We start from the raw sequence: 25,129 nt of genomic DNA on the forward strand, positions 1-25,129 counted from the left end.
GCTGGCAATCCTGGAACAGACAATTTGAAAATATTCCCAGTCAAAAGGAAACCCAAATGATGCTGCATTTAGCTACTGTTATGTTGACATTTTTTACAATTTCTTGGAAAAACATTAATTTATTTGAAACATTTTTACACTTCATGCCAGTGCCACAGCAGGGAATAATCACCACATTTCAAGCTCAGAGCAAGACTAAGATACAGGAAAAAATTAAACAAGGATAAGAGCCAAAAACTGTTAATGATCAAAAATATTTTACTGCAGGTTCAACGACAAAGTCTGGAAGAGATAAGTCTGTGTGTGTACCAACATTATATAAAAAAAGTGATTATTCAGCCAATCATGGGAACAGAGCTATTGATTCCAGTAACAAAGGGCACTATATAAGCTGCAGTGTTTTTGCTCTTTTCAGCCTGGGAAAATTGATATTCTTAAACTTTCCCTTGAACCTGCAGTAGGGTTTAATCTGAACCTAAAGGAGCGTTTAAAGAACTCCCATAAATTAAAGATATATCTCATCATTTTGCACATTTTTGATTCCCGCTGTTACAGCAAACACTCAAAAAACACTGGAGACAGAGGTGGGAGGAAGTGATAATTGCATTTTGTTAGTGTTACCAGCATGTGTTTGTTTACATACATTAAATAGAACATGTAAATATTGAACATAAGTCTTGCCTTGCTGCAAACAGGTGGAGGCAGCCCCCATGGTGGAGAATATGGCAGAATAACCTTGTCCTGAGCCTGTCCCCATGGTGCTGGGTGCCAGGAAGGTGCTCAGCACCCACACCCCACCTGTCCCTGTCCCATGAAGGTGCTCACACCCCACCTGTCCCTGTCCCATTTACAGCTCTCTCCATCCCCTCCTTCGTGGAGCTGCTGAAAACCCCAGTGTGCAGCGCAGCACTGTACATTTACAGTGTTGTTTTTCCCCTCACTAAGGCAGTAAATGACCTTCTATTCAAACAACAATTCCTTAAACAAAACGCAAAGCCGCCCCCGTCAGAAGATCTGTGAGCGGAGAGGCTGATTTGTTATTTAAGCAGCAGCCAGCGCTGTGTGCTATGCAAACACAACCCACGCTCTGTGTTCTCACAAGCCTCCTGCTGACTTTGCAACTCATTTTGTTAGCAAGGAGAACACACGGGGCTGACATCAATGCATCAAGGAGACCAGAGGCGTTTGTTCATAACTTTCTAACAAACATTGATCAATCGATTTTTGCCCATGTGGGGAGGGAAAAAGCCCACAAACACAACACACACGGGGAGATTTTTTTCTAATGGCACAAAGGGCAATTAGGCACCCAACCTTCCAGTGAAATTAGGTTCCTTGCGGTCCTCTGTGCTTTTAAAAGTCTTCCCCTTATGCTCAATGGAAACAAAATCTACTGTCGACCCTCCAAAGGAGGAAAACATCAGCTGCGGCCGAAAGAATGGTTAGTGGGCCTTCAAACAGCACTGCTGAATGTAGCAGAACAAAAAAGACAGGTAAAGGCTCCCTTCAAACGAGGGAAACCCCATCCCACATCAAACCTCTTTTGTGCCATGTATTAGATCAGAGTAAAAAGTCAAAATAGAGAAAACACTAATTGGCTATCAAAAAGTGTTCTGTAAATAGCAGAACATGCACATACCTACTCATCTACATCTCCTCAACACTAACACCCATTCCCTTAGTGCTACAGCAACACGGTCAGGGCACAGCGAGACCCCCAAGGCGCCAGGGTGCTCAGATCCCAGCAGGACGAGCCGCACGGGCAGAGCTGTGCCGCTCTTCAGATGCCCACGGGACAGAGATGCTCATTCACACAGCTCCCTAACTAACTGCCAGAACCAGCCGGTGAGGGAGGGCTTCACACCACCCCCAAAAGTCTCTTTTGGAAGCGGAGCCCAGAAAAGCGTCCCAGAGGGTGGGTGACAGTGAAACCGTCTGGTGTTGCAGCCCAGGCCGGGCCTGTGGTCCCGCCTCAGCTTATTTCCTACACAGCAATACACACACGCATTTCAGAGGCGAAGTACCAATGCTGGTGTTGGAATCCCCAGCCACAAGCTGACGAGACGCTGGCTCCTAACAGCGTACTCGCTGGTGCTTTGGGACCTGCAGCCATGGTTTGCCCCAGAGACCTTCCCTTGCACACCCCTTCATCTCACCAGCCTCGTACAAAAGACAGGAAAGCTGCAAATCGAGTTATGGAGCCAGAGTCTTCCAGCTAGTTCACCCCAACACTTCATCAACTAGATGTGGTGCCAGGGTCCTGCCTAGCTGGCTGGCTGTGCCGCACAGAAATGCGATTTTAGCCCAACACACACAGTGCTGTCTGGGGAAGCCAACAAATGCAAACTTCAGAGGCAGGAATAATTACACAACTAACTTAACAGAGTGCATAGAAATAGCACCGACTCCAGCCACTAAGGCGAGGGTTCTGTTCCAAGGCAGCTGCAGGACGCATTTTGATCACAGGTCTAAGCAAAACTTTCTCTAAGCGTGTCTCACCCAGGCTCCAGCCTTTGGCTTGTGCCAGCAACACTGGATTTAATTTCCAAGCCCAGAACTGCTGCCTGAGCCCGGGTGGCTCCCAGGGTCCTGCTTGCCCTTTGCCTAAGGAGTTCATCAACACTTTGGAGACTACTCCTCATACCACACACCCGCACAGCACCTTGCCCTGCAATGCGGTTGTCCTGCCATCCTCAGATGCAGGGATGCTGCCCATAAACAAAGCCATCTGTCAGGTGAACTCGCACGGGAGGTGTGTTGACCCCTTTGGTGAGAACACGGTTGTAAAGCAGAGCAGCTCAAACACAGCATGGCCCAGCGAAAGCACCCTGCACAGAGAGGCTGGGGCTGCCAGAGAGAGCTCCGAGGAAGACGGCAGTTCGATTTAAAAGCTATACAACAGCAGGTAAATGGAGAAGAGCGATGAAGCACATCTTCCAAAGTTCACAGCAATATTTACTTGGCAAGAATTTGTGACCTTGTTTTTCCTCTGGAAAGGGCATGCTCTGAGGTTGCACTGAAACAGAAGTTCACCTGCTCATTAGTTGGCTCCCCGGGCAGGGAAATGCCACACAGACCACTATCAGCGCTATCTAGCAGCTCCCGGAGCACAGCAAACCGCTCAGAAGATGCTGTGCTGACATTTGGCTGGTCCCTGTGAGCCCCGAGCCGGTGAGCACCTCGCTGTCAATCTCCGGGGTCTGCGAGAGAGCCCAGCTCGCAGCCACCCCTCCACGGCCTGCAGCCACCGCCGCCGTCCCTGCAGCCACCGCCGCCGTCCCTGCAGCCACCGCCCTCTGCTCCGCCAGCCGTCGGTTTGCGCAGACACAGCCGAGCTGCTTCGCCTTGAGACCAGCTTTGCCTGCAACTGCCTGGGAGGAGGATGAGGAGGTGCCACTGCCTGCAGGATTTTAAAGTCCTTCTTGATAAAACGACTTCTCCTAGCGCTTTTGAGCATTTATACAATTACAAATATCTACAAATTTTATTCATAAGAATCAGCATAGCTGAAAAAAATACCTGGAGGGAGTTGGCAAGAGAAAACATGACTGTTTCATGGATTAACCAGACAAGTACTTGCATCCTGTCTCGCCTGCAGCATCAGGTGCTCGGCCCCAGTAAACCAGCGCACCCACAGGGCTGACACTGGGGCTATTCTGTCCTGCACAGGATCCACTCAGTGGAGCGCCTGGCAACATCACTCCTCAGAAACGCGGGGTTTGGGAGCCTGTGTGCGCATTCACCCCGCGCTCAGGCAGAGGCGGCCGGTCCGTGCGGGCGCCTGGCCCCGGCCCAGCCTGCCTGCTCCAGCAGCACCACAATATGTATTCTCCCCCTCTGCTATTTACTCACAGCTACAGATGTTGACATAACAAAGAGCTAAAGACAGACAGAAGGGGAATAGTGTTGCAGCGCAGACACTAAGGGCTCTATTCTTCAGAAAAGAGCCTCTGACTTCCCCACCCAGCCCTGCAATTCATTCGAAAATCATCTGGGCTGGTGAAGCTTGCTTTCCTCTCCTGCAGGACACAGATGAATGTCAGAGAGCATCATCTTTGCTGTTTGTTTCTGTGCTGAACTGAGCCCTTTTAAATCCACAGAAAGCCCAATTGTTTCCGATCAAGTGGCTCAAGCTCGGGATGTGTTGGGCAGTGTGCGCCTTTGCCTCCCGCTGCCGTGCCCAGGAGCCGCCTGGGAACAGCGGAGCTTCTTACTGATATTATCTCTAGAGAGCCAGATTTAAAGGGATGACTTCTTTCCACAGAAAAACACTTCAATGCTTTCTGGAGGACACCACCTTGCATTTTCAAGGCTTTGCAACCGCACATAAAAAAGCTCAAACAGCACAGGAATACACCCGTTTGGCAGACGTGACCAGAACCCCTGGCAAGGGGAGAGCAGGGCGAGCCTGGGCTCAGCAGCACGGGGCCGGTGGCCCATTCTGCTGCCAGGTTGCCCAGGTCCCGGTCCCCACACGCTCCCTGGGATTGCTGCAGGGGCTGAGGGCTCCAGAACCCAGAGCTGCTTTGTGCGCATCTCCCAGGGGACTTGGCCAGAGCTGTTTGGATCTGGCTGGTGGGATTTCGGCTGCAGGTCCCCAGTGTGATGTCGGTTCAGGGAAGCCCCAGCCCCACGCCAACCGCACCAGGCCCAGGGGCGCTCCGCGCTCACACGGCTCTGCTCACAGCCAGCTGTCTGGGAGCATCGCTCAGCAAACCAGCTCTCCCCCAAGCACCACACCAGACAGAAAAGCGATTCTGTTTTTTAAACAGTTGCTTTTTTTAAGCTTCTCACGCCAACTAAAGTTCAGGTCCCTCACAACTGGTGGGAAAAGATATTATTGCCTGGAAGCGTGCCCAGAAAGACTTGGAGCTGAGCTGCCCCGGCCTCTGCGCCCGTCGCACAGCCGTGATGCCATCTCGTGTCTGCAGTCTGCAAACCCGGCAGCGGCAGCTCCTCCTGGGCTAGGGGACAGGAGGAGTTCGGGGGAACAAGCACCCCCCAGATAAGAAAACATGCAATAATTCACAGCATTTGTTCTACCAGAAGACTAACGCTATGCTTGCACTGCATTGACTCACAACCCTTCGACATGCCTCAATGCTTTAGGTTGGGCTTCACAGAGAATGTGGGTACCAGCTAAACTCTTAGTTTTGCTAACGTCTCCATTGGGCAGGGATTTGCAGTTCTGGACCGCAGACGAGCTGTCCTGGCACAGCACACAGCACCAGAGCAGCCTCCCATCCCAGAGCCACAGGCCACTGCTCCTCACGGGGCTGTAAAGAGGCTTTCCAAGGAGCAAATAAATGAGTTGACTTCATAAAAAAAAAAAAAGAAAAAAAGAAAGCAGGGAACCAAGTATGCTCATTCCCTCAGAGGAAGGGACTGGGCATGAAATAGGTCTGCTTTGCAAGAATTAGCAACAGTGGGTTTGTGGATAGTGTTTCCAAAAAAAAAACAACCACCAACAAAACAACATCTCTTGCCTATTAGGAAGGTGACCGCTGACCTTTCATCTCGGTTTCCTGCCCTTCTGCCCTTGAACTCGGCCTATTTTCAGTCCCGACACAGCAGAGGCAGTGCGGTCACAGCTGGGCACACAGCCCTGCGCTGCCCGGACAACCCACAACATTGCTTTTGACTTGCGTTACCTTGAGTTTCGCCTTCCTCAAAGCAATACAATAGGAACCAAAATTCAGGCAAAAGCACTGTTCAGGATTTTGTTTCCCTGCATCCCTGGGGATAATCCAGCCCACAAGGTGATTTACTGGATACACCCGGTTTGTCTCAGTCATCAGCACGCTCTTGCTAAAACACACGGGGTGTCGGCAGGTCCTGCACACCCAGGAAACGCCGTCCTCCCTCTGCCAGGGGTTCGGTCTGGAAACACCCCCTGAACCCAGGGAAGATACCCACCAACATGAGCCAAGCTAGCGCATAGAGATGTTCACCCTTACAGCTGTGTGTTGGATCTTTTCTGTGTGTATGTGTCTTGGAAAAACAAATTTACGTCCTTCCTCTTGTAAAATCTTTCTCAAATGGTAAAGATGCTTGAAATCCTGTTCTCACTCCTGTGCCGGGCAAGAGTGAATCCAGCTGGATAATTTGCCCTGGAGCAGTGCTGTGGCTCCCGCCACATTCGGGAGGATTTCCATTTCCTTGGGTACATTGCCACCTTGTGGTTTTCCTCCCAGCTTCTGCAAGAGGCTCCAAAATTCACAGATGCAGCCAGAGCACATGTGAAGTTATTTGGAAATATTTTCATTTGCCTGGTCACGGCCTGCAGCCAGAGCAATAGCAGGCTGTGAAATAACACTGCATGCAGCTACGCCGTTCAGAGGTGGCTTCGTATCATCTCATGTTATGGTGGTCAAAGAAATCAGGGAACTAAATTTTGCACGTGGGATTATTTACAAATGCAGCAACTGCATTTTTTACATTTTCCCTGTTCCTCTGCTAATTACTGTCTAACAGGTATGTTAGCTGCATAATTATTTGTTTGCAGATGAGGTTGACACTGGTTTACAGAGTACAGACAACTGTGTAATTCCTCTGTAGCTACATGGTAATTATTGTGCTATTATAGAGTAATTAAACATTCAAATAAACATTAAAACAAGGATTCTGTATGGGAGCTGCCAGCAACCATAGGACAGAAAACCAAATAGTAATTCCAATTATAGTGGTATCAGCTAAAGCAAGTAGTTAAGAGTCTATCACCTTTTACACTACAAACAATCTTGGATGTTTTTCCGGCTGCGCAAGTGTCTGGCCTAACGACCAAGGACAGATCTAATTTTGCAAGTTCTCTCCATGGGTTAATCATTTTGCCATCCAGTTATGCCTCTCCTTTTCCTACGGAAAGAAGCGAATACATCATTTATACCGAAAAGAGCACAAACACTCCAGAGAAGTGTTCTCCAGAAGACCTTTCACAGCAGCTGCCTTGGCCCTCCACAGAGCCAGCTCAGAGCTGCCACCGCCACCCAAGGCAGGGACACGGCAGCCCGGCTGCGGCACTGTCCCCAGCGCCAATCCCCAGCACCAGACCCCGTCCCCAAACGCCAGACCCCGTCCCGCAGCGCTCCGGCCACTGGCTCACACAGCTCCGCTTGCCTGGGCCTGGTACCATCACATCTGTTCCACGCTCACGTTTTACTCCACCTAGTTCCTGCTCAAACCTAGCAGAACTCCCACATTCCCTCTCATGCTGGAACTGAGCAGAATGCTTGTTTCGGCATTTTCGCTTTGCACACAGAAGTTAGAGCCACATCCTACCCCTTCAGCAACAAGTGCCTGGTGATGCTGCACAAGCAAAGCAGGCTGGCTTCACCCAAGGGGGTTTAAGAGACAAACCTAAATATTAACATACATCCAACTGTTAGTTAGCGATCCTCAGTGAACCCCGAACACAAAGTACTTCGTCACATGTCAAAGTCACACTATTAAAAACAACATTTAAGCCCATGCTGAAGTACCTGATCAAACTCAAAACTGTGTTTTGTTTTTTTCTTTTAAGCTTCTACAAGCAAACAAGCGATGGTTTTACTCCAGGTTTACACCCAGGCCAGGGAGCCAGCCTGGCTCAGGAGCCCCACACCTTTCACGTCCCTTAGTAAGGATGGCAATACCTCACCGTACAGCTGCAGGGGAAGTATCGGGGATCTCTGCCCCATCACGCCTATTGACAGGAACATCTGCCCCAAAATAGCAGTTCACTTAATTCAGGCAGCAGCTTGAACTGCAGAAGCATTTCTGTTATGCCCTGGTTTCTTACAGTGACATGACTTTTACACTAGTCCAAGAAGATGCACACACACACATACACAAAAATCAGGGTCAAGTTTGCATCATTCGTAGCAAAAGCATTTTCCAGAACTATTAGACATTCACACAGCACTTCTCCAGCCATGGATCTTCACAGCTGATGAAGACAGACAAACATCATGAAGCCAAAGGTCATACCATAAAACCTTTAAGACCAGGACCAAAACGCAGCAGCTTCCATTCTTTCCGTCCCCTCCAGTGGGCACTGGGCACAGGTTTGGCGCCGCTGCCCTGGGGGCAGCTCTGCCTGCACGGCAGGGACACAGGACCAGGGCCCACGCGCTCATGGCAAGGCACAAGTTAATGAGAATAATTGCACTGGTACTGCCAGCAGCCCAGCTGTTCGTTAGAACGGTTCCCCCTTCTGATCACACGCTGCTATTACCAAAGCACACGCACATTTAAACCTTGCAAAGAAAAGTCCCCCTGCGTATTTATAGAGGGGGAATAACCTTCCTAGTGACCAGCAGGAATAAACAGATTTCTTTTGACCATGGACAGATTACCTCCAAGATGCATACCAGGGCTTTACTGACCCTTGGTTCCCTTACTCTGTGTGTAAACAAGGAAATCCTTGTGACACTGGGAAGCTGCACAGTTTTAAAAGTATAATTTTATTATCTCGAATGCATATACTTGTTAAGGCAGCAATAATAATCAGGGCTACTGTTATCCTTCTTGTGCTCTGCCTCCTCACTCTGCAGGCAGTTTGAGCATTGCCAGCATTATTCTTGGCTTGCCAAGGAAACTATTTCTGTTCCTTGAATTTAATCTCCTAGCAGAGTTTCATTTATAGGTTGTTGCTTTATGGTTGTCATGAAAACCTTCCTTTCCCTGCTAATTACAAGGTATGCCGAGCTCTCCTCCCGCTGTCCCTCCGCCTGCGCTCACCTCCAAGTATATGTGCGAGAAGTAACATCTTTGCAGATCTTGTTCATTGGCATCTTGGAAAAGACTCCTCAGGAGAACAGAACTTTTCTGGCTCTGCACTGAGGATAAACGAGTAGGGCTGCAGTGGAAGGTCCCTGCAGAGGGAGCAGGCTCAGCACCCCATGGCCAGGACCCTTCAGGCATCTCATCAGATGGGAGCGGATAAGAACGTGGTGGCATCTGCCACCTAACCTGTTCACTGAACCTTGCCAACTCTGTCAAGGTTTATTGCTCTTGAAATGAGAATTAAACAGAGTTTCTGACTCAGGACTCCAGGTTCCCTATTTAGCATCACTAACAGCAAGCACACCTGCAGAATCCCAGCACACAGAATTAGGACATAACTTTCCCACACTGTTAAAACTCTTCTGGAATGTTGGTCGAATAGAGCTGGAAACAAGAGCATCAAGCCAAGGGACTCCGGGTGGGTCAGGCTATCTCGCTGCCCATCCAAGGGCATCCTCATTCACTTGGGTACCCACAAAAAGAAGCAAGCTCCCCGCAAGGAGGGGATCATTTTCCATCTCACCCGAGCCGGTGCAGCGCTGCAGAGAGTTCTGGCCAAGGCTCGGCACGCTGCAGGGACAGGGGAGAGTCACCCGCACGTGGGCTTCAGAGCTCAGGGCACTTTGCTTCCAGATAAAGCCAAGGCCACGCCGGGGGCACCAGCACTGGTGCCAAGTGGGTGTCAAAAGGATTTATTCCTTCTCAGCTGCCAGAAGAGAAGGAAAACACCTCTGTAACACGAGCCCAGAGCTGTCAGCACAAGTCCCACACCAGCACTCACAGCCAGTGCTGCAGGTGGGAACAACTCGCATGGGGGTACAAACACATGTGTCCAGGACCTACTTTTAAACGCCAAAACATCTCCTTCAGGAGGCTCCTGAGGAGCTTTCTCCCACCGGCCCAGGCTTCTCTGCAGCTCTGTAGTGCCCTCCAAAGCACCCAAACCTGCCGCTGCATGCTCTGCGAGTGAATTCCAGCGGTCACACCAGCATTCGGCAGCTCTGCAGGTCACTCCGTCCCAGCCAGCGCAACCCAGGAGGGACATGTGCCTCACATCCATGGGACCCCCACCCCACCGGGGTCAGTGGGGCCTCCGAGCAAGGTGCTGGCTGCAAATACAGCAAATATACACGGGAGGGGAGCAGGGGGCACCCACCTCCAAAGCACAGCCATGTCCAACACCACCGGAGGAGCTCCCTGCAGCACGGGCCCAGCAGCCAGGAGCAGCACCAGGCACAGAGCCCCAGCCCTGCTCAAACAAGGGGCAGGGGGGCTGGCCCTGGGCTGAAATGCAGCCCCCGGGCCAATGGGCGGGGGCTGTGTGGGGGCGCCCAGGTGATGATCCTTAGGGCAGCTCATTAGCGCCTGCAGTGCTCCTTTCTCCTTCACCCAGGGCTTTACAAACCTCCGCCTCCTCTCCCCGCAACACAAAATGCTAGCAAAGGTGGAAAAGGAGCCTTTTCCCCTAAAATACAGCTTTCCCTATATTAGGTGAAGCTGGGAAGCATATGCTGGTAATTTGACAAACACTGAAGTGAAATCGTGGATGAGAATCATGCTTTTTGTCTAGAAAATTGAAAATGAAATAGTGTCTAAAACTGTAGCTATTACACAGCACATTATCTTGAAGGGCTTTGGTATAATTTAGCTAAAACACTATATCTCCTGTTTTAGAAATGTCAATATCATTCTAAAAGTACATGTGCTTTTCCATCAGTTTTCTATGAAGACTTACAGCTCTACAAGCCTCTTTCTCTTGTTCTCTCCATTTTCTTTTTAAATTGGCAAATGAGTATTCAATCTTTCAAAATTTCAGGTACACTTTTGTATGTGGGAAAAGTGTCTGCTCAGAGATGCTCCTGGCTGGCTCCATTATGTATGTTATCAGCTGTGATACACTACCAGAAATAAAATCTATGCATCTGAATGAAATAGAAAAAATGAATACTGAGCAAGCGCAGCCCCCGGGGCAGAGCCAGCTCTCCGGAGCACAAGGACCTCGCTGATGGCAAAGGGAGCACAAGAACAACCCGCCACATCTCAGGAGCTATTTGCTCCCTGAGCTGCATTTGACTGGGGAGAGGCTCCCACTCAAGAGGCTGGGATATCCCCATTACCCCTCTTTCCATCGCCACGGCTTTTTCTTCAAACCCTGGGAAACAAGAAAATATGCAAACTGAAATACAGGAAATGGCAGTTTAGCATACAAACCTCCTGGTTTGTGTGTTCAAACGCTGGCCCAGGGTGTCCAGAGAGGCTGTGCAGTCTCCAGCCGTGGAGATGCTCAAACGCCCCCAGGCACGGTCCTGGGCAACCTGCTGGGGTGACCCTGCTGGGGCGATCTCCAGAGCTACCTGCCAACATCAACCGTTGGGTGTCTCTTTCACTGTTAGTTCATTGGAAACTGCATACAATTCACATGGATTTTATCCATGTTTTGCCATCTCCAACCACTGATCAGGTTTCAGGAGTGTTTCGGACCCCCTGCTAATTGCACTCCAACGGTTTCAGACTGTTCTCCCGGGACAAAAAGTCCTCCTGCAATGGGAAGGGGAAAACAGGGTATTGGCACAAAACACTGTGGGGATGTGTGTCCTGGCAAACGCCGGCAAGCTGCGAAGGGGAGAGGAAGGATCAGGCGATCAGGGCGGTGCTGCAGGTGCATCACCCGCCCGGGTACCTGCGCTGGGTGCGTGCAGCCTCGTGGCAGTGGGGGGACATGCGGCATGGCCATGTTTGGCTCCGTTTGCTTTGTACCTGAACCAGCAGCTGGACAACGAGAATGGGATTTTTCCCCCGGCACATTTTCATTTACTTCTATGCAGGTTCCCCTGCCCTGCCCTGGGAGCTGGAGAGCATCACACGCAGCCCACCGCTGGCGGGACACACCAGGGACCATGGAGGAAGGTTGTGGTAGCCATTAATCCTAATTAAAACGCCCCTTGGAGTGTATAAAGGTGCAGATTTACATGACTTGGCTGTTTGCTGTCACGAGCAAACATGCAGTCACACATCAACACTCACCCTGAAGTACCTGTGATTGTCTACAGCTCTTAACAGTGTATTATATGAACAAATAAAGAGGTTTCTGATTAGATTAAGACCGATGAAAAATACCATTCTTCTTTTTTACAAAGCCAAATATTTTGTGAGATGAATGCCACCCTAATCCAAACGTCCAGCTCAGCGTTCAGCAGTTCCGCACGTTAACCATTGCCATAACCACATCCGAAGCACCGTCGGCAGCTCTGGGCTGGCCATCGCCAGCCAGGCAGACACGGCCAGGCCAGCTGCCCTCGCTGCTCCAGTGTCCCCCACTCATGTCCCCAAAGGGACAGCAAAGCAGCAGGCGCAGGGCCTGCCACCCCCTCGCTGCTCCAGCGTCTCCTGCTCGTGTCCCCGAAGGGACGGCAAAGCAGTGGGCGCAGGGCCTGCCATCCCCGCACACACGCCAGCAGCCCTTGCTCCCCATGTCTGCGCACACCGGTGGATCCCAACACGGGGAATGTTCCCAGGGATGCAAGGCTGCAGCTGCAATTTGCAAGTTCATTAACAGTGTCCCTGCAAAGATCATTTTTTTTTTTAATTGGAGCCCTAATTAGCAATGAATTCTCATTATTTTTCATTGAAATCCCGAAGCAGCTTTGGCACATTGTCTTTGTTCTTTTGCAAAGTGGAGAAGCCGAGGGGAGATAAAGAGGCAGCTGATGATATACAGGGGGGCTGTTTTCCCCTCGAGCCATTCTTTCAGATTAACACATTTTGCAGCAATTTTACTTATTATTTATGATTTGAAGGAATAAGTATTTCCATAAAGAAACACTAACTTCATCACACGATTGCTACTCTCCACCCTTCCCAGCCAGACGTTTCAAATGACTACATTTCCGTTCCTGCGTCCGCATCGGCCGTATCAGCTCTGGGAGGCTGAGCTGGGCCTGGCTCCTGAGTAATGCCCCCAGCTTTGCTAGACTCTGCTTACCAGAGCCACACTCTGCTAATTCTTCAAGAGATCTAGAAGTGAAAAGGCGCCCTAAAGCAAGTACAAATGTAATTATTCCTTGGTTTTGGCTGCTTTTCATGGCCTGAGTGCCTTGGAAGGGCCACAGTAGAGACAAGAATCAGCCCAGTAAATTTAATCACTCAGTTTTGATGCAGCTGACAAGCACATAACGAAAGAAAAAAAGAGACTCATTGTGCCGGTGGAGGAGCGGCGCAGCACCCGGTGGCAGGTCTCCCTCCGACCCGTGCAGAGCCTGGCTCGCTCCGCGGTGCCCCGCTCGGAGTGCGCGGTGTCACGGCCACTGTCGCTGCCGGGGCCCACGCGGAGGAGCACGTCACCAGAGGGGTGACCCGTCACCAGAGGGGTGACCCGTGCACAAGCCGCTGACAAGCGGACTCGGCGCTGGAAAAGAGGAGTCCGGCTGTCTGACCGCGTCGGTATCTGCTCCCAAACCAGGAATGCTTTGGGCTTGGTACATTCTGAGATTTCTTTTTTTTTCAGAGGGACGGATAATCATTGCATTGTTTCCACAGTCCTTCTACAAATTATTTTGATAATAAACGACCCCCTGTGACATTAAGTACATTCTAATTACAACATTGTCTGTAATGCATATATCTAATTGCAAATAATTATTTTATCATATTTTGTCTGTATGACTGTTATATGCATCAGATATTATCTTCTGACTCAGTGATACAGGTTAATTAAAATTTCTCTTTTAATATCGTTTCAAAGCTAACCACATAATTTCATCTGAACACCAGCTGTGCTGGTAAAAATTATTTTTTATTATTTTTTGTCATGCTTGTCCATGGAGGAAAACCTGAGCCGTTTCTAAAGGCTATAATTACTGCACTGCTTTCCGCAGTCATTTATTTGCAAAAGAAGAAGGAAGAATCTGTGTAACATCAGTGGCCAGCGGCTGCTTTGTGTGTTTCTGGTTTATATTGAAGTTTTTTGTTCTCTTCCTTATGTGCAAGAGAACGTGAGATCTTACTTGCAGAAGGAGAATTTAACATATCACATAGCCTTTACATAAACTCTGGTTTGTTGGTATAAATTGCACTCAGCATTAAGACAATCTGTGTGGTCACTCTTGATGTTAACAAAGCTCAGCTTAAGGGTGATCCCAGTCATCTGTTTCCTTCCTCATTTATTGTTCCTTTGAGTGATAAAGAGCAAACACAAGCTGAGAGAAAAATAAGAATATGAAAATTCTGTTGAGTCAAAAAAAGAGCTTAGGTTAAATATATGGCAATCTAAAAACGAAATCAAGCAAGCTGAGCAGAGGACAAGAGAAAAAGAAGGCTCTTATTTTATGTAGGAGAACCCTTCATCAGTAATTTGTACTAAAAAATGCCCTTTACTTCTCGCCCTGTGTGCATTATTCCTTAGGACCAGGAGTATTCCTGGAGGCCCGACTGTCAGCATCCCCCAGCTGTTCAAACCCGAAGCACTGCCACGTTCTGCCTGCCTGTTTGGAGCCCCGGGGAAGGCAGCGGGGCAGGGGCTGGCGGGGAGGGGGTTAAGATGTGTCCCCAGAATCCGGGACACGGCTTGGCAGCCGAAGGAGGGGAGCAGGGCCCGGCACCTCCGCGATGCCGGGCGGGCAGAGGTCACCGCTGCCAGGAGGAAATTGCTGGAGCTCCACCGAGACCACGACTGACCTTTCCTCTCGGAGAGAGCTGAAGTAAACAGCACTTATCTGGGATTTAGTGCCGTTGAGACAAGCAGCACTTTATCTCTGTACCGTGGCGGCACGCGGAGCGGGGAAGCAGGGCAGGGATTTTCCTGCTTTCGTGGTGTAAAGCAGCCCTGCTTTCCCAGCCTGGGCTCAGGCTGGGCTGTCACGGCTCCTCACGGACAGGTCCTGGCCAGGCCAGCCGGTTATGGGTGTTACAACCCGCCGTAAACCTCTGCACGCGGCTCAGCCTTTCGCAAGAGTAGCTGCATCTCTCCTTAGGGGCAGATATTTTTACTCCATGAAATTTCCTCATTCTCTGTGACATTTCCTTTTGGAAGGCATCAAGGGACATGCAATCCATGCTCCTTCTATTTTGGATTTTTTTCCATCCATAGACATAAATTATTCTCTTTCCCTCTATACACAGTTTGAAATGGTGGCAGAAGGAAATCTGATGTCTTTTTTTGACAGCGCTTTTTTCCTGTCCCTTGTTTTTACCATATGACATTTTAATGCCTCAGATGCTGCAATGGTTAGAAACTTCCCATCAGATTTTTCCTAAACAGCCCAGCACCCAGAAGCCCCCGTTCACTTTTCCTGCCAGATTTCCAGGGTTAGGAACTTCTGAAAACCCAGTTCCCAAGTGCTGCTCCGCTTAGGGACCCTCCTGCTCCCAGCTTTACGCGTGGTTAGTTCAGCACAGTTTAGTTCGGCACGGTTTAGTTCAGCACAGTTTAATTCGGCGTGGTTTAGTTCAGCACGGTTTAGTTCAGCACTATTGCCCCCGTTTGCCATCCTGCAGCCTTCTGGAGGTTCTGCTCAAAATGGGGCCAGAGGTAAATCCCTCCGAGGAGGAAGCACTTCTGGGTACCAAAGAGTCCTGTTTGCTTTTCCTAAAGTCAATACTCAACTCCTGCGAAGTAAGTATTAAATAAGTAACCCATGCTAAATAATTAACTGCTTTCTGGGAGGAAATATTGTCAGGAAAACAAACCCACCACACTCAGAGCCAGCTGGAAAAATCTTTCACACAAGCTTTGTCCTCTCAAGATGGAGAGAGCGGAGCCTCATTTCCACCAAAGGCTGCCAAGCTGCTGCACACCACACCGAAGTTGGGAAGCGCTAAGTGAGTTGATTCAAATCCAGGAATAAGAACTTAATGTGTTTTAATGGATGTGTCAGACCAAGGACAGGCACCAGGACACAAATCATTTTCTAAATGCAACTTGAAGCATCTGGTTTGGAGGACAAAAATTCAGTACCAGCATCCTATGCTAAGGAGATTATTATCTCACCTGTACGTTATTTAGGAGGCAAGTCTCTTTTATTTACTTTTCCCCTACCCTTTTTTCTGGGCTCATTATAAAGTGTTATATTGACACAAGTAAGCAGAGAAGTTCCGTAACTTAATCTCTGTCATTAAAATTTCAGATCCAATAGGAAAAGTAACCGTGCCTGTTCATCGAGCCCAGTGCAATTCAGACGGCCGTGTTTACAGCTGCAGCAGCAGGTTTCACCTTCCCAGTTTGTTACCACCATCCGTCCCGGCTCATGGCGGGTGAGGAAACAGGACAGGGCTTCCACCCCGCTGGGGCTGGGGAGCCGAACGCACCGAGAGCACGGGAACACAGGCCAACTCCTGCTGCTCCTGGCCCGCCACAGGCAAAAGGTCAAAGCAAATAAGGAACGTCCTAGTGTTCTACTACTTTGGTTATGATTCTGTTCGATACACTTTGTACCTGCACGAGGGAGAGATCTATCCACATTAATACCCAATCCATTCGCACCGCTGCCGTGCTGATGCTTGTATGTTCAGCTCACTTCGGACATCACCTTGTGCTGCGACCTTTTTCAAGTGATTACTGCTTTGTCCCCTCAAATGACTGCTTTGTATAGATTTTACCTCAGATCCTGAAAGCTGAATGACCAAATCTCTTTCAGGAAATTATTCTACCTTAAGCATCAACTTTCGGAAACGCATCATCTGACTTTCTGGGAAATTGCAACTGTTATATTGTTAGAAAACACAAGTCATAGGATTTTACAAGCGGTTTCCCCACGCAGGCTGAAATAATTGCTGCAAGTTTACTTGGATTTCTGATTTGCATTATATGCTACATCAACTCATAAATGAATCATTTGAAAAGTGACACTTTATGAAATTTTAACTAATAGCTTAAAGGTCAGTTGCATATAATTCTGAATTCCTAAAGGTATATATTCATTCGGATGTATTTGCTGACCTAAAACCCAGAGGAGAAACTGTTAAATGGGTTTTCACCTTGCTGCTATAGTGCTTGTTCTTAATAAACCCAAACCCCAAGCCACTCTAATGGTGCCAACGTTAAATGATGCTGACTCACTGAGCTCTCCACGTGACCACATTTTCCAGGACCTAATCGGGAGAGAAAGGATTGCCCTGCTAGAGCACTGCGGGTCAGGTCACAAAATCCATATTCCGGAGAGCCTGGCACAAGAAGAATTTCTGGCAAACTTTAAAACACTGACTGCCTAAAGCTACACAGTTAGGTGCTAAGCACCAAAATGCTTTCCTAGTTATCACAGAAGTTATTAGACAGTAGAGCAGCTATGCAATCAAAATTGCTTTATCTGCAATGATTTATTTTTTTAACAAAGCAGAAAAACACAAAACCATGGAATAAGCAGAAATTGCCAGAACAGACAAACTGAAAGTTATTGTTTCTCTAAGTCAATTAAAATAAAAGGGAAGGGGGAAAAAAGGAAAAAGAAAAGAGTGAGCCAAGATTTTAGCCATGTTCTTCCTCAGCCAACTGCATATATTGATTTGTGGCAATGAAAGGGAAAAGCTGGAATGACCCAATTTGCTCTTCTCAGGAAGCTGCAGATACTCAATTAGCAACATGTGACCAAAAATTTTAGACAATTGCTGAAGATGTATAACTCTTCTACAATGAGACATTGCGTAACAGTGTTATGGGAAGAATACACAATATGAATTACTATCAGCCCCAAACGGGCTCCACAACAATAGACTATTAGGGGACAATAAATTCCCTGTGTCCGATTCCAAGGTCATGCGTTCAAACTTTGTTGTATAAGAAAAATGACTTTTTTTTTTTTTTTTAATGCTGCATGTCAGCACTATTCATCTTCCCATGACTCCAGGAAGCGAATTCTCAAGGCACAGCAGGAATACCAGCAGGCTCGGTGACTCTGCAGGGCAGCACCACGAGGCATAGCCGGTCCTTGCCCCTCACCTTCCCGACCCCAGCTGTGCTTCAAAGGGACCCTGTGCCACAACCAGCAGCGCCCACCAGCACCCACCGCAGCCCCCTCCACGAGTTCCCGCCGCCTGCTCATTTATTTGTTTATCTCGCCAGGTGAATCCTCACCCAGAGCAGTTCCCTAATCTCGCCTGCCACGTGGCCAGCCTGGGGTGGTGGCCCGACAGCACAGACGCTGGGACTGTCCCTTCTAGCGGGACATGTTTAGGGCTTGTTGACGTGTGGCCTTGGTGACTCTGGGCTCCGGCGTAAGAAACGATCCCTGAGAGGGCTCAGAGGAAGTGAGAGGTGGCAGTGATCTATTTTCCGGTCCAAACAATAGTAATTTGTGTGACATTTTATTTTCCTACAATGATTCATGGCTGAAAAATAATTTCTACAAATATATCACATGTAAATTAATAAATAATTTCGTTAAAAACTAAGAAGTGTACATGCAATTTACTTTGCCGAAACACATTGTTTTCTTTTTTAGGACCTCATTCTGCCATGGAACTTCTTAAAGTTTACTTTTCGACCCAGAATTTTTACTGAGGAGCTGAGGGCCTTTAACTGAAACCCTACTGGCTTCTTATTCTGGGGCAAATCCTCTTTTTCCTGTGTAACTAAAAATCTGTTCAGTGTTTTACCTTCCCTGTGTGTCATGGGAGTAAAGACAGCACTTATTATTTACATATTTACAGTGCAAGCAGTTATTCAAAACACAAAGGTTTTTCCCACAGATGAAACGGAGCGCAGCTGGGTGCCTACTCCCAACCGCGTGCCCGTTAACAGCACGCCGCTGGTATCCACCCAGCTCCTGCGCCTCACTGCAAACCCTGCCCCGGCACCAAGCGGGACCCTCCGCCCAGCGCGGCCTCACTCACCGCGGTCGGTGCTGCGGGAGGGCTGCGGCCTCAGCGCCTGCAGAGAAACGGCTCAGGTGCTCAACTGGAGACACATGGTTGGTGCTGGAAGGCCCTGGGCAGGCCCAGGGGTGCTGAGGGGCCCAGGGGTGCTGAGAGGCCATGGGATGCTGAGAGGCCCAGTGGCGCTGAGGGGCCATGGGGCGCTGAGGGGCCCAGGGGTGCTGAGGGGCCATGGGGCGCTGAGGGGCCATGGGATGCTGAGAGGCCCAGTGGCGCTGAGGGGCCCAGGGGTGCTGAGGGGCCATGGGGCGCTGAGGGGCCATGGGATGCTGAGAGGCCCAGTGGCGCTGAGGGGCCATGGGGCGCTGAGGGGCCCAGGGGTGCTGAGGGGCCCAGTGGCGCTGAGAGGCCATGGGGTGCTGAGAGGCCCAGTGGCGCTGAGAGGCCCAAGAGCGCTGAGAGGCCATGGGGCGCTGAGGGGCTCAGGGGCGCTGGCAGCGCGGCCGGGCGCGGCTGTGGAGGTTCCGCAGACGCGGGTGCCGGCGGGCGCGCCCCGTCCCCGTCCGCCGCGCCACCGCGGTGACACATGGCGCGCTCGACGCGCAGCCCCTGCGGGTGACGTCAGGGCGACGCCAGGGTGACGCCATGGCGCAGCTCCCGCCGCACGGCCCGCCGGGAGCTGTAGTCCGGCGGCGCGGCTGCGCGCTGCGGGCCCGGGCGGGCCCTGTGGCCGGCCCTGCCCTGCCCTGCCGGCCCTGCCCTGCCGGCCCGCCCACCGCCGCCCGGACAGCGCGGGCGCCCGGCGCTCCCCGCCACCTCCCCGCAGCGGGCGGGCCCCCGCACCTGCCCGGCCGCCGGGCCCTCACCGCTTCCCCTGCCGCGGCCAACAGCCGGGCGCGGCCCGCGGCCCCTCCGGAGCCGCGATGTTCTCCAGGAAGGGCCACGCCGACGTCAGGAAATCCACCCAGAAGGCGCTGGACCCCAAGCGGGACGTCCTCACCCGCCTCAAGCACCTGCGGGCGCTGCTGGGTGAGTGCGGGCCGGCCCGGCGCCCCTTCCCGCCGCTGAGGGCGGCGGGGCCGGCGGCGGCCGCTCGGCGCTGCGGGCGGGCAGCGGGCGCGGCCGGGGAGGGAGCCCGGCGCGCCGGGCACGGCGCGGAGCGGGGGTCCCGGGCGCCTCGGCGCCTGCAGCCGGTGCGGTGCTGCTGTAGCTGACGCTGGTATAACGCCGGGGGAGAGCTGTCCCAGGATCAGCGTAAAACCGAATGGTAAAAACTCCTCGTGGGCAGCCCGCGCTGAAGGAGCCCTGCTCTGCGTGTTTGCTTTCTGCGGGTTTTCCGTGGGCTGTCCCGGTGGCAGCCGTGGAAAGGTGGCCGTGCGTGTCTGGTCGGAGGGACAGGAGCTGTTGGGTGAGGCTCCCGCTGGGCTTTGCTGCTCTGCAGTTGGGAAACTCGCCCACTGTCTGTGCATCTGTGATGCGGCGTTGTTGTACGGGTACAAAATAGCGCGTAAACGAATGTCCTGTAGGGCCCTTCAGAAGATGCATTCGTAGAAGCTCTGCTCTTGTCAACAAGACTCATTTGGGTTTTTGTTTTGATTTTTTAACGCTTTAAAGGGGGTCGTGTCATGGCATTTTATGGCACCCTTCTCACGCCTGCGGCGTTTAATACTCTGTAATACTCCTCACAGCCGAAGCCTTAACCCTCGTCTTTGTCTTCTGAAGGTTGGAACCAGCCGATGGGTTTCAGCTGTGATTTGCAAGGGTTTGGGAGCCTCGTGTTCTCTGTTACTCAGCAAACTGCAGCAGGAAAAGGCTCTTCTGAGAGCTTTTGTGCACTGCCCCGGTTCAGGAGAATCAGCGACTGCGTTCGGTTTTGTTTATCTCACTTTAGATTGTTCTCCTGGGAAGCAGCGAGGGGAAAATGACCCGGTTTGTACTTCTTGTGTACTCCAATCTTTTTTTTAGTCTGCCATTTCAGTCAAGTTTGGCGTATATTTAGGAGCCTCAAAGACATTGTCTTGCGAGCTGTGAGGAGCAGGGAGGTGGCTGGAGGCAGGAAGGGCCTGAGGTTCGCGGCTCATCGGGATAGAGCAGAAGTTGGCCGATGTCTTTCTGCTGAGGAGCGGCTCTGGTGGGTCAGCGCTCGTGTCGTCCCCACCACGTTCGCGCTCTGGGTGGCGCGAGGGACGCGTGGAGCCGCAGCTGCTGCCCGAGCAAAGGTTCTGCCCTCCCGTCCTCCCCCGGAGCCCGTGCTGAGGAACCGCACGCGGGTTTGCGGCACGGGCTCGTCGGTGCTGCTCCAGGCTGAGATCAAAAGCGTTCTCGTATGATGTTGCACTGATAGGAGAAAATACACAGAAGAAGTTTTGATTGTACTGTAGCAAAGCGAGGAGATCTGTGGTGAGGACACTGAGTGTGATGCCGAGTGAAAAGAGCAGTGGGATGGTTCCTTTGAGAAAGTGAGAGTGTGGAGACAAACGAGTAGAAGAGTCTGTGATAGCTTAGCTTGGACATCTTGCCGATTTTTTTGGGATGTATTTCTTGCAGGTGTGAATAACCATCACTGATTCAAAGATGCTATTCACCTGTGATCTACTGTGTTTAAGTAGCAAATCCAAAACAGGTGCTTGTGGGTAGTTGGTTAGTGGCCAAAGTGCTGGGTAAATCTGAGTGATCTTGTGTCACGCTCCAAAAGCGGCCAGGTCCTGCTCACCTGTTGAGCAACGGTACGTGTAAGTTGGACGTGCCCATCTGTAGGTGTTCCAGGTTCAGGATTTGGGCTCCCGGTGGAGCGGTTGTGACCCTGTTCCTGGCGGTGGGAGGCACGTGAACAGGACTGGACCTCTGCTTTGGAGTGACTGTGAGCGAAGGGTTTGTGACTGCTCTGGGTATAAATTCCTTCTATTCCATATGTGAAAAATCTCACTAGTTGGCAATCTGATGGTTGGTTTTGTTTTAGTCTTTCTCTGGGGACCAAACATGTGCATTTCTTGTACTAGAGGTGTATAAAATATTTTGTCTGCCTTTTTCTTTTTCACACCATACATGTAAGTGCATAAGGGCAGGAATTTGAGAAGATGGGAGAAGATACCTGTGTCATGATATGCCTTTTAACTGTATATGTCTTATCACTTGTGCACTGTACAAACGATATTAAAACAATGTCGAGTTTTGTTGTAAAATGTTTTGGGAGATTCTTTGTTTAGGAGGTGAGGTTGTTTTCTGAAACCATCCTGATTGCTCTGGGAGACTGTAGTGTGAGCTCGCAGACCTTGTATTTCTTCCTTTTCTACCAGCCTCACTAAAATAAATGGACTTGAAGAAATAAGGAATATAGCAGCTTTCTGTTAATGTTCCCCTTTCAGCCTCTCAAAAAGAAGAGTCCAAAACCAAGACACAAGTGGTTGAAGGTGAAATACTGGCCTCGCTGTGGCTCTTGTTGCACCCGTCTCCCGGGGGCGCTGGTTTTGTGCGCTGGTGCGGTCCAGAGGAGGCTGTCAGGCTGCCGAGATGGGCCTGACGGGTGGAACAAATGGAAAAATACGCCTGTTAGCGTGACAAAATAAATTTCTGTCCCAAGGCAGATGCTGCAGAAGGTAGTGTTGTCTGGTGGTTTTCTGGAAAGATGCTTTTTACCCGTTTGGCAAGGGGGGTGGAATACACCTGTCACTTAGGAAATATCTTTTATTCCAAGTGTCTGTTGGACTTGGAGATAGTGACCTGATTTTTTTTTTTTTTTAATCGAACTTGTTATTGAACGTTGGTTTTAAGTGCAAGTCGCTCTCCGTGCTGGAGGGCTGGGTGGCACGGTAGCGGCTGTGGCTCTCCCTGGTGGATGTGGTTTATTGCAGGCTCTGGTGGTGTTCCCGAGACCTCTGCTTTTGAGAACGTCGTGTAAATGTTCTAGACAATACAGGAGTGGCTTCTTGAAGAGAATATCTTCATAGATGTCATTGCAAATGTGTGGTTTATGTTGTTATTCAGCACAGAAAATGAAGCAACACGTGGTGAGAGCCCCTCCTGTGTTTAAGGAAAACACAGATTTTGGTATAAAGGCTCAAAAACAGTTGGATTTTTTTTTTTTTTTTAATTTTTCCCCCAAATGTGGCACGTCGTGCTGGCCACGGGTAGGAAGGTGTGTGCCTCCGTGTTCCTCACACCCCAGCTGTTTTACCCCCTGTCCCCAGCTCCGTCCCTCAGGCCACGGTGCTGTCTCAGAATAACTGCTCCTGCTTTTACGTTTCCTTACAAGATTCCATCTCTTCTTCTTTTGTTAGTTTTAAATCGCAGGAATTAAATTGTAAACAAAGTGGCAGTTACCCTTCTGAGATCCTACTGGTGTAGGAGGATAAAAATCAGAGAAAATATGATAATAGGGGAGGGATGCGGGACAGGAATATGTGTTTCCATAAACAAGGGCTTGTGTGAGCACTGGGGTCAGTAATGCCCGGGTTTTGGTTGCTTCAGGTCTCTTGGCTACTGTCTGTGTAAGTTTGTCTGACAACCTAAAGTGAAAGAAAAGATTCTCGTTAAATTCGTGTTGCTCATAATATCTCCCCAGTCTCTAATGCCCCTGTCTGTGGGGCAGTCTGCCTGCGCGGCATTGCAAAACACAAACCAGAATAACACCGGTTTAAAGTACATGTTCACCTGTGCTACATCAATGACCAGAAAATGTCCTTTTTCTTCTTTTTTTTGGTAAGTTACTGTAAAGATCTACTCTACTAACTTTCGGAACTTTTATAAAGTCAGTAGGAACTTTTTTGCAAATACAGTGTGTGGAAGTGTCAAGAGTGTGTTTTGGTTTTGTTTTTTTTACAATAGATTTGAAAAATAATGTTCTTATAAACGGTGGTGGTGACATAAAGGTGCGGCTCTTTCGCACTGATTGGCCATAATTTCAGCTCTCTGTAGTGTCTCCCAGAGTAGTTTTCTCTGAGAGGGTTTTTTAGCATAAAAATGTGTATCTGCTCTATAAGACTTTGTTTTTGTGGCTGTTCTTGGGTAAAAATATTATGTTTTCTTTCAATGTGTTCTCCTCAGGTGAGAACTTGTCCCTTAGAGGCTTGATTCAGAAGCGAACGCTGCCACAGTTCTTGCTGAATTCAGAACAGCTGTTGTTCCTTAGGCTTCATGTGGAATTTGAGGCGTTACCATTATTTTAGAAATTGTTCTAACTGGAGGATTTTTTAGTAAGGGTGTATTTCCATGCTGATGTTCCTTTGAAAAAACGAAGGACAATTATCTTCTAGGCTTTTATGTAGCATTTAAAGCTTTAACCTGACAAAGTGGGCAGTTGGTGTTTTTTTTTTCTTCTCCTCCTTTTTTTGGTAAGTAAAAATTGTCTGTAGTTTCTGGGGCGGGCCTGGTAATAAAAGTTTATCATTAACCAGTGTATGACTGCAAAGTTGTCTCTTCATGTCCTTTAATTTTTTAAGTACTCAAGATAAAGAAAACTCCTCAGGGTTGAGAGAACTTTGTACAAGTAACATAAAGCCAAGTGACTTTGGAAGCTCATGAGATTAAGGGAGGATTTCTAGCTGCTTAAGTGACTGCAGTAAGATTTGGTAGTTAACAGAAAACTAACGGTAAGGTGTTGTGCTAAGGACAGGTTATTGTCCCCTCTAGATTTTTTTTAATATGAGGAAGAGTAATGAAAGCTTGGCAGGGAACCCAGATTCTTATTAAAGGGTGCCTGAGTAGTTTTTTTTCCTAAATTTTAAGCTTTAGTAAGGCAGGTAAGGGTGACTTGGTGTTATCTAGTGAGCCAACTGTTTCATATGTCGTAGCGAAGAAATGTCGCGTGTGCTCTCACGAATGTCTCGTCGTTTCCTATGCGTGTTGCTGTAAGAGCTGTGAGTGTCACTCAGCAGCGCTGGCCACGGGGTCCCCGTCCCTTGGTGGGGAGCAGGGTGGGATAGACGTATTTTTGGGAAGCCACCATGTCAGATGGCTGGTAACGTTTCCCAGCCTGCCTGCGATTTCGGTGCTCGGGGTTTGGATTGCTAGGCGGCTGTTCTCAAAAGCACCAATCTGAGTGCTATTTAGGAGAAAATATAAATATATAACCCAATACCTGCAGTCCCGTCCCAGCCTTGCTGGTGAATTTCCTCGAATGCTTATAAGCACTTCTGCAGTCCGTGGCATTTGCCAAAAGTCAGTATTTATCTTGGTACTTAAATTATAAATAGCACATGAAACTTTCACTGTTTTCCATTTGAAAAACAGAAGGATGAGCCTTACCCCGCTACAAGTTGAACATTATCTATGTGTGTGTGTGTGTGTGTGTAATAGTGATCCAAGTGACTTCCCTGGGCTTCCAGCCAACTTTTGGCCAGTCTGTCTCTTGAGGCGCCGTCCGTCCCGTCCCGTCCCGGTGTCTGTCCGTCCGTGCCCAGGGTTTGGAGGTGCCGCGGCTGGAGGGCCGGGCTGTGGGAGCCCCTGTGCAGGACACGGTGCCGTAGGAAAAGGATGTCGCTGGGTGCACACTTACAGCAGAGCCACGGATGAGTCACCGCTCCGGTGCCGCGTTTACAGAAAAGGAGAATTTACTTTTTTGAAT

The 25,129-nt window shown here is 49.7% G+C and overlaps 1 protein-coding gene across 3 annotated transcripts in view; it reads left to right on the top strand.

Annotated features, from left to right (window-relative positions):
• The first annotated feature begins 19,353 nt into the window (after nt 1-19,353).
• RALGAPA2 (Ral GTPase activating protein catalytic subunit alpha 2) overlaps nt 19,354-25,129 on the top strand; it is a 94,306-nt gene continuing 88,530 nt past the window's right edge. For 2 of the 3 annotated variants that reach the window (XM_065633072.1, XM_065633073.1), the window contains exon 1: nt 19,401-19,596. In XM_065633072.1, the coding sequence (XP_065489144.1) occupies nt 19,491-19,596 (106 nt within the window). In that variant the 5' untranslated portion in view covers nt 19,401-19,490. Of the gene's footprint in view, nt 19,597-25,129 lie in introns of all 3 variants that reach the window. The other variant, XM_065633074.1, reaches the window with a different exon arrangement.

The sequence above is a fragment of the Caloenas nicobarica genome, chromosome 3 (assembly GCF_036013445.1).
Source record: "Caloenas nicobarica isolate bCalNic1 chromosome 3, bCalNic1.hap1, whole genome shotgun sequence".
Classification (NCBI taxonomy): domain Eukaryota; kingdom Metazoa; phylum Chordata; class Aves; order Columbiformes; family Columbidae; genus Caloenas; species Caloenas nicobarica.